The following is a 9,693-nucleotide window of genomic DNA, read 5'->3' as shown; positions in this document are numbered from 1 at the left end:
TACAATTTGACAAAATTAAAAATCTTGTATTTAAATTGTTTTAATAAAATTAAACATGTGTGTACATGTGTACATATATATAGAAGTCCTAAAACATAAATGAACATGTACCTTAAAAAAACTAAATTTTAAAACACACATGTTGTTATATATAATGTTTGTAACTCAAGGACCTTTTAAAAACTATGTGTGCAAGTTATATTTCTATCTAAGTTAGATTGAATGTTCAAAGGTTTTAGACATACATGTGCACATAAACTTGTCAAGTGTAATTTAGGTCCATGAAGTAAATATGCATATATATGTATATATATGTATATATAGATATATGCATATACACATGATATGTATATTTGCACATATAGATAATGTGTGTGTGTATATATATGTGCATATGCACATATATATACACACATGTGCATGATATGTACAAATATACATATTATGTGTATATGCATATATATATATATATACATGCATACTAGGATAAAGTTTAGGTTTAGGGTTTTTCATTGAGGTTATGGTGTGGTTGTTTAGATCATGGTTAGCAAATTAGAGTTAAAAGTTGGAATAATTTAATATAGATAGGTTTAGGGTTTGGGGATGGCTAGTGTAAGTGTTACTACTAATATTAAGCTTTAGGGTCAAGGTTAGGTTTAACATCATGATTAAAGTTTGGGTTAGGTTAAATTGTATTAGTGATATAGTTAGGTTTAGAACTATTCTTAGGTTAGAGAAATAATTTTCTTAGGATTATTGTTAGCATAACTTTGGTTATGATTAAGATTGTAGTTAAGGTCAAGGTTTATGGTTAAGGCTATAATAAAGGCCAATGTTAGGATTCATATAATGCACCATGTAGGGTTAGAATTATGGCTTTGATTAGGGATAGGGTTACGATTAGTGTTTATATTATCTCTTAGTTAGGGAGAGAATTAGAATTTGGTTGGGTTTTAGAGGTTAGATATAGTTTGAAAATATTATTTGAGGTTAAGGTTAGGGTTTACATCATGGTTGATCATGAATAGGGTTTGGGTTAAAATGACATACCTAGGTTTTATGTTTGGGTTATATGGCTAGGGTCAATGTTAGGCTTTATGGTTGAGGTTTTACACCACAAGGTAAGGGTTTGGATTAGTGATATATAATTAATTTTAGCATCATCTTAGGTTAGAGAAATAATTATATTGGGGTTTTAAAAAATTAGAGTTAGCATTTCAGTTATGATTAAAATTGAAGTAAAGCTTATAATTGAAGTTAGAATTAGTGTTAAAGATTTTTTTAAAGGTCATGGTTATGGCTAGTTTTATAGTTTAGATTAGGTAAAATAGTTAGAGTGTACTTAAATAAACTTTATTAAAAGATAATATTATATATTTAGATAATATGGATGAAAAAAAAAATCTTTAAACTCTAAATAGATCTAAGGATTTAGAACAATATGAAGAGACAAAAGGTAAAGACTACAACAAGAATACTAGTTGAAGGAGGAGGGAAAACATAAAAATTCACAATGCATACAAAAAAAACAATAAAATATACAAAGAAACATATATTTAAATACTAAAAACACATAAATTTTAATTGAAAACACATAAGAAGGGGAAAAGCAAAATTTGCATACCTTTTTTGGATGGTTGATGGAGTGGATGCCAATCTTTCTCTTACTTTTGATTGAAACAATGAGAAGAGAATAGCTTGCGCCCAGTTTTATATAGCGCAGTTTAGGGTTTTGATCGAAACTAAACTAAAGTTTCGATTGAAACTTAGAAACCCATGAGTGATTGCTTATCCATGCACAAATTTTCCAATTTTAATCGAAACTAAACTAAATTTTTGATCAAAACTTTTAGCTTGGTTTTGATCGAAACTAGCCATATATACTAGTTTCGATCGAAACTAGCATATTTTGATAGAAACTTTTAATTTAAGTTTCTATCGAAACTATTCGGATGATTTTTGCCATCCATGCTTTTTTGGAGGAATTTCTTCCTCCAAAAAAGTGTAACCCACTATTGTGGGTTCACCCTTGTATCCAAAATTTCATCAACCATAAAGAGAAAGAGAGTACACCAAATGATAAGACTCTTGTCATGATGATACTCAAGATCTAGTGCATAGGGCAATGCATTGTGCTGATTGAGATATTTGACAACAAGTTGACTCCATTCCTAATAGGTGTCTGGAGTCAAGTAAATTAGATCTGCCTCTTTCATGATGGACTAATGAATGAAACCTCCAAAGAATCAAAGAATAATGACTCAAAGAACCCCCTCTAATGTATGATTTAGGCACTTGGTAGCCACTTGCCAATTTAGGGCTTATTTCTAAAAGTAGTATTTTTGTCCACAAAACCGATAATATAATTGTAGATCTAGAAAGTAGAAAAAAAAAATGCGCTTTCAAAAAAAATGGAACCTAATTTGGAGTATAGATGAGCCTGTACTAAGCATTTTAAGTGGCAAAAATCAGGATTTGCAAGTTGTAGAAAAATTTAGAAACAAAGATCTCAAACCATCTGCACCAATGTGTTGATCAAAAAATTCTACCCCAAAACAAAAAATATTGCTTGCAAAAAGGAGTCCATATGAGGGAGATATCGCTGTTTGAAAATCACTGCTATTGTTATTTTTTCTGAATTGCCACTGTGCCTCCAAAAAACAAATGGCTCTAGATTTTGCCTCAGATGTCCAATTTGGATGAAACAAAATTTGATATGAGGGTTTTTGTACCTTCTAAATGTGATACAAATATCTGATTTGCACCAACAAGCTTCAATCTTCACCTAAAAAAAATCTCTCCTACGACCCAAAGGCCAATTTTTTTTTGGAAAATAATGCAGATCTGAAAAATGTAGAGATGCAGATGAAAAAAATACAAATGTGAAAATTAAATGTACATATCTGAAATGATCATACCAATGCTGCAAATTGGTCCTTTGGGTGCTAGTTTGCAAAAAAAAATTGCCTCACAATTTACTTTGGCCTAGGGTAGGCAACTTTAGAGTTGATTTTTACTAAATCAACATTCCAGATGCAATGGCAAGGTTAGATCTAGCTCTAGATGCTCACAATTTCTATAGTACTTCAAATTTAAGTTGAGGTGCTAAAGCAATCAATGGTCTCGAATGACTATGTGATGAGAAAATCTCCAAGCTCTGATACCATGTATGAATTTTCCTAAGGGAAAAATTCACCTAGGAACTAAGAACTCAAACACAAGCACAATTGTAGACCAAAAATGGACATTATCAATTAATTAGATTATGTCCTAATACATTGCTCTATTTAGTATATCATGATGAATGTACACACTAGGAGTGCCTATATATAAAGGGCTCTCAAGAAGCACCTAGAATGTCTCTAGAAAGAACTAGGAGATAATATAAGCATCATGGCAACTAAGCACATGCCTTATCCATCATTCTAGATGAGTGGATAAGAATGACAAGGTTGTAGACACCATGTTCTTAATTAGTGTGCTAACTCTTGTGTTGTAGACACCACATGCATAAAAGAGGTGTGGAATCTTGTGTTGTCAACATGACAACTCACAAGAGTACACATACTCCTAGGTGGCTAATAAATAAATAATAAAAAATATGCATTAACCTAAGTAAACTTAAGTAAGTGTAAATAGTGAATACTTATTTACACCAACATAATTAATTAGTTATATTTTGTCATATTCTTCTACTTATTTAATTAAATTTACTTAATTAGATAAGTTCACTTTCCTAATGTATTTGAATTTAATTTAAATACTTCCCACAATCTAGAGCACACTAATAAGGTCTCAATGGGATGCCCTTGTTGAGTTGCTTCGAGGTTGTGTGAGGACTCTTTTATATTGGTTGCATTAGTTGTAAAACTCAATGATAGTTAGTAGTTCTTTGTTTTATTTTAATCTTCATATATGCATATGCTACAAAATTTTTCTTTTTTATGCGTGCTCCCAATAGATTAGGTTTTCACATATACAATATTGTATATTGTAACCTTTAACAAGGTTGGCTCCTAACTAGGCTCACTTTAGAAGAGTGAAAATGTGGTGACATATTGCTTGTAGTTTTTCCCAAAATGAATTTCCATGTTAAATTCTAGTGTTAATCTTGTGATGAATGTTTTATGGTGTTTTACATTTAGGATAGTAAACTACTAGTTAACATTGTTATTCAGATTACAATAGAGATAGAGTTAAAACAAGATAAGAAGAACATTTAATATTTATTTGATTGATTGTTCAATTGGTACTTATGGACCTTGAGTAATTGATTCACCCCCCTTTCTTAGTTATTCTAAACATTCTAACATTTTCTTACCTAGAGTTAGTTATAAAGAGGTGATCTAGAAATGTCTTGAAAATGTCATGTAAAAGGACTTTTTGCCACTTTATGAATTTTGAAGCAGCCATATCATTGAAGTAGTATTTCTTCATTGATGTATACAAAGTTTTTTTTGAGGTGTTTTCAATTATCCTTGTGTATTTGAACATTATTTTATATATCTATTATATGAAAACTTAGTACCTCTTTGTCAAGTTCTCCATTTCATGAAGGTAATAATTTTCTTGGTTTCTTTAAAAGTACGATGATAACATAAAATTGGAGCTTACTCATTTGCTATCTATATGCATAGTTCATTGATTCTTGTGATAAAGTTTAGTTATTTTCTTATTTTAAGTTCTTGTAAAAAATTTGTACATTCATTTATCAAGAACTAATGTAATGAGGCATTGTATTTCTAAAATCTTACACCCGAAAACCAAACTATATCATATGAGGGAGCTACCCCTCTAAATGAAGAGGAAGATCATATTCTAAGGAGCTATCCAACTATTTATAAAAAACTTGTAACATACATTCCATTGGTCCAACATACTTATAAAGCTAAAAGTGGCAACTTATTATCAACAATAATGTAAGTCATTCATGATGGCATTATGAGTTCAAATTTTATCCATAAAGAGTTGTAATTTGTGAACTTCCTCACTAAAAATTTGGAATCTCCTCACTTATTTTGTTGCAATGAATGTTGGGGCGAAGGAATTTTTCCTTAGGGGTCTTTAAGATTTCTCCTTCCTTTCACTTTTCTTTTCTAACATTTGCAGAGAAGTTTTCTCCAACATGTTTTCTTATGATTTTCTCTATTTGTCATTGATTTATTTCAATTAATTATAGTTAAGCATGAAACCCTATCATAGCCTCATTTCCAACACTCATCTTGTATCTTATATTTAATAATAATCTCCCTAATTTATAGTAAACTGGAGATGTTTGTGTAGGCTTACATTTACTTAGGCATTTACAAATATCAATGTATTTTAGTTTCAATTTTAATTTGCCTATTAAGGTAGTTGGTTGAAAGTTGTTCTCATACCTCCCTTTGAACCATTTTTATACATTTTGGTGCCTGTACATTATGTGTGATTAGATTGGTCATCATTCTTTTGAAATTCTTCTTCATGTTAATTGACTTTGTGTTGTGGTTGTTTAGATGGTGAGAAGATTTGTTTCCCCTAGATTATCTATTAATAAAGTGGTTTAATATAGGAAGAATTGATTCAATAATACAAACATATATTTTGAGTGTTTATAGAATTCACATGATACATATTAAGACTACAAAAAATTTAAACTAAGAAAATACTTTTACATAAAGTAAAATTTTCACGCTTTTCCTCACATTTTACTCAAAATTGAGTACCCAAATAAATAAAAATCCTCATTCAAATTAAAATATATCTTATAGTTTTTCCTAAAATGAAAAAAAAGAATGCAATAATTCTATAAATATTAAAACTACACACAATCATATGAATGTTACATTAAAAGTTATGCATAGCTAATATATAATGCTATAAGTATTCATAAGAATGTGAATCTCAAAAATTAAAAAGCATAGATCAAGAAAGCTTAAATAGAATAGAATATTGTATCACTTCTTTTTAACATTACCAAGAGTTTTCTTTTTTTAATAAATATTTTATATAACTTATAATTTTAACATGATACATTAAATACCAATCAATTTAAAATGTAAAGTCTCATTTAATTTTAGAGGATTAGGAAACAATTTAGACATTTATATGACATTAACTCAAGGAAAAAACTATTGTTCTTTACATCTACATTTCTTATATTTAGATTTAATTTAACCTCCAACAATTATTTGATTTTCTTTAATTATTACATTTTAGTTAAGTTATAAAGGTAATTCAGTGTTCAACACACCATACTTTAAACCTAAGAAGACTATCAAATGTTCCTAAAAATAAATGTAATTCATAGTCATTAGCAATGATTAATATTGCATTTCTAATAGTCTTTATATACTACCTTACTATATAGAACACACGTTATTAAAAATCACATTGAACTTACAACTGAATTTCTCAAATCTTGTTATAATCCTATAATGATCATTATCTTTTAATAAACAAAGTAAATACTAACAATTTATAGATATTTTTATTTTTCATTCAATTACCACTATAATAAAATGCTTCTAAGACATAAAATTGAAGAAATTTTAATTCGAAAGTTGCTTGAAAAATAGAAGAAAGAGAGAAACATATGTTGGTATATAATGTACTTGTTATTGATGAATTAAATATTAATTTAATCTCGATATTGACTTGACCTAATTGGTAGTAGATAGAACATTACATAATTTCAATATACATATTTTTCATTTCACCAAAACAAGTTTAATAATTGTACAAGTAATTTTTGAAATAGTGATATAAACAATCAGACAAATATTCAATTGTAAATAAATATAAGCTTTTTGATCTTGCAAATTAATTCCACCTCATCCTTTTACAACTAGGAAAGTATTTTAGTTTTTACAAGGTCATTATTGACTATATATTTTACTTCACAAGAGCATGATTATAGTCATGGAAATAAAAAGTCTTGTAGATGAAATTTGATAGCCATCGTGATATCAAGCATGAAGCTAATGCAAGTCCAACCAAGAGTACATTCCAAACATTTAATGTTAATGATGCTTGCGTAGTAGTTTCCTTAAATCCAAGTATTGCAATACACAAGATGGGTAATTCTCTTGTAATGATTTCAAGAACCTTGAATACTCTTAGTGCACCTCTACAACTACGACATCTCATCACATGAGATTGATATCTGAAAAATATAAAAAACTACATGAATTAATAAATTTATCTTGGAAAATATTTTTTAGTATTATGGGAAAAAACTAAATGAAAATACAAACCATGCCAAAATCATTTTATTATTAATGAATAATAACATTAGTCAAAATGATTTATTATTTAAGTACACATACTATAATTTATAAACATGCTTAATAGTTCAATAACAACTAGCATCAAGGATTTTCTAATGGTTAGATAATGTGGATGCATATAAAATTTAAGTAAATTAATAAAAATACTTGCAAGTGTGGTTATTGTAGCACAAAAGATTGGCATATCAATTCTCTATATGACCACTAGACTTTAGAATATATTAGATGTAGTTAGTCCCTTGTCATAAACCCCAAGAGGAGTGTGACCATTTTTCTAACAATATCTCCCTTAGTGTTTCCCAAGGAGATTGAAACCTTTGACTAAGCTCTGACACCACTTGTTATAAGTATGGTTGTTGTTGCAGCAAAAGTCTAACCTATCACTTTACACTACACCCACTAAACTTATAGAATCCACATGAGGAAGTTAGTCCTTGTCATAGACCTTAAGGGGAGTGCTAACAATTTTTCCAACACAAACGTGTTCCCAAACATCTTCTAACATTATTATCTTTGAATTGGAATATATAGATTTAACAAAACTTGAATGATATAAAAGACACCCATTTCTAAAATTTATTGTATCATGGATATTTATAATATTGAGAAATACATTTGTTTTTATTTCTAATTTAGTTATGTGCCTGTTTTGAGACAATGTATACTCATACATGTGAAAATAGTGTCAAACTATATAATTCTAGGCCTATTTATGTATGCTTATTGATATGTATTAATTCTATATGTAGATACTTATATATGTTTTTCTTATATATATTTTATCCATATTTTGTTTACTCACTAATTCCTTGGTTAACTTTATCTAACATAAAAAAAATTTCTTGTCTCATCCCAAGTAAAGTGTGCAATCATGGGATCATCTTCATTTTAAATGTCAATGTTTAATTGATTATACCCCTTTTCATTTTAACCTATATTTCATTGTATCTATGTTCATGTGATCTAATTTCATGTTGTATAAAAAATATTATTTTCAATTATTCTAAAATCAAGTGACCTTCATTCATTTTAGAGAACTAAAAAGAGAAAATCCATTTACATTTACATTTTAAAGAATTAATGAATTAGATTTATAGTCAAATATGCTCATGTGATCTAATGTCATGTTGTACAAAAAAATTATTATTTTTAATTATTCTAAAATCAAGTGACCTCTCATTCATTGTAGACAACTAAAAAGAGAAAATCCATTTACATTTACATTTTAAAGAATTAATGAATTATATTTATATTCACATATATTATATTTTATGATTTAGTAAAAGACAATAATTTAACATGTTTATATGCTTTGGAATTAAGGAAAAAAGTAAATTACTATTAAGTGAAAAATAGAAAATATATTGACTCATTTTTATCATGATAAATTGGACAATATACCTTTTGGTTGTATCAAGACAAAAATTTATTTAATGTAAAAGGTTAAGTTCATATTTTAAAACTTACTCAACAAGTATAATTTAGATCTTGATTGATTGGAAAGGAAAAAAAAAGGAATATTTAAGTTCTAGGTCTTATATATTCAATTATTATAACTATTTGTAGATCCCAACATTTACATACATGCTCCTTCATTAATTAGAATTCTAGAACCTTTCTCTCTTTAAACTTTTAGACCAATAATAATTTATAACATAATTTATAAAAACCTATCTAAAGCCCTAGTCAACACACTCAAGCGTTTTCTTTATAACATGATAAAACTCAATCGAAATGGCTTTTTCTTTAGTACAAAATCCTTGAGTGCTACCTATAAATATTTACACTCTATGGAGAAGAGAAGACTCTTGAGGACCTTGAGGTAGATATCTTTAAAGCCTATAATAGGGTTGAATGAGACTTTCTTTTCAAAGTTCTTGAAAGATTTTATTTTGATCAAAAGTTAATTTTGTTGATTGAAGATTGTGTGACCATGGTTTGATACTCAATTCTTGTCACTAGAACCTCTAGAGCATTTTAATATTCTTCTTGGCTATTTTTCCCCCATTTAGCCCATCAAATATAACCAATCTCAAAAAAATTCAATGGGTTGTATTCTTCAATAGAGGGTTAACATGCTAAACTTTCAAGGTTAGCATCTAATATTTTTCGTATTTCACTACACAAAGTCACTTTTTTTCCCTTTGCGATATATTGAAACCTTCCTAAATTAATTACTTTTTGCTATTTTTTAATGCTATTTCTTCATTAGCGGTGGTGTTTTAATCATTCATTGGGGGTTCTTTTGTTGCATTTGTGCGATCCAATTAAAATACAAGGACCTTCATCAATGCTCATCACATATTCTAATAAAATTTGATCTTTTCCATGTCGATCAACTTAACAGATGTGTACATGGGTGGGTTAATACTACGTGTTATCCCATCCCATTTTTTTGACAAATGTGCATTTTGGTTGCTTGCAT

General features: G+C 28.4%; 1 protein-coding gene across 1 annotated transcript in view; it reads right to left on the bottom strand.

Moving 5' to 3' along the window:
* Positions 1 to 6,873: 6,873 nt before the first annotated feature.
* The window catches only part of LOC149541155 (protochlorophyllide-dependent translocon component 52, chloroplastic-like), a 399,465-nt gene continuing 396,645 nt past the window's right edge, over positions 6,874 to 9,693 (bottom strand). Inside the window, exon 7 of the mRNA XM_089802144.1 lies at positions 6,874 to 7,144. Coding sequence (XP_089658270.1) covers positions 6,874 to 7,144 — 271 coding nt within the window. The remainder of the gene's footprint in view (positions 7,145 to 9,693) is intronic.

This window comes from Cupressus sempervirens, chromosome 9 (assembly GCF_028749045.1).
Source record: "Cupressus sempervirens isolate cs-2001-9-10 chromosome 9, ASM2874904v1, whole genome shotgun sequence".
Classification (NCBI taxonomy): Eukaryota; Viridiplantae; Streptophyta; class Pinopsida; order Cupressales; family Cupressaceae; genus Cupressus; species Cupressus sempervirens.
Note: the sequence above shows the minus strand (reverse complement) of the source record. Positions and strands in the feature narration are given on the sequence as shown.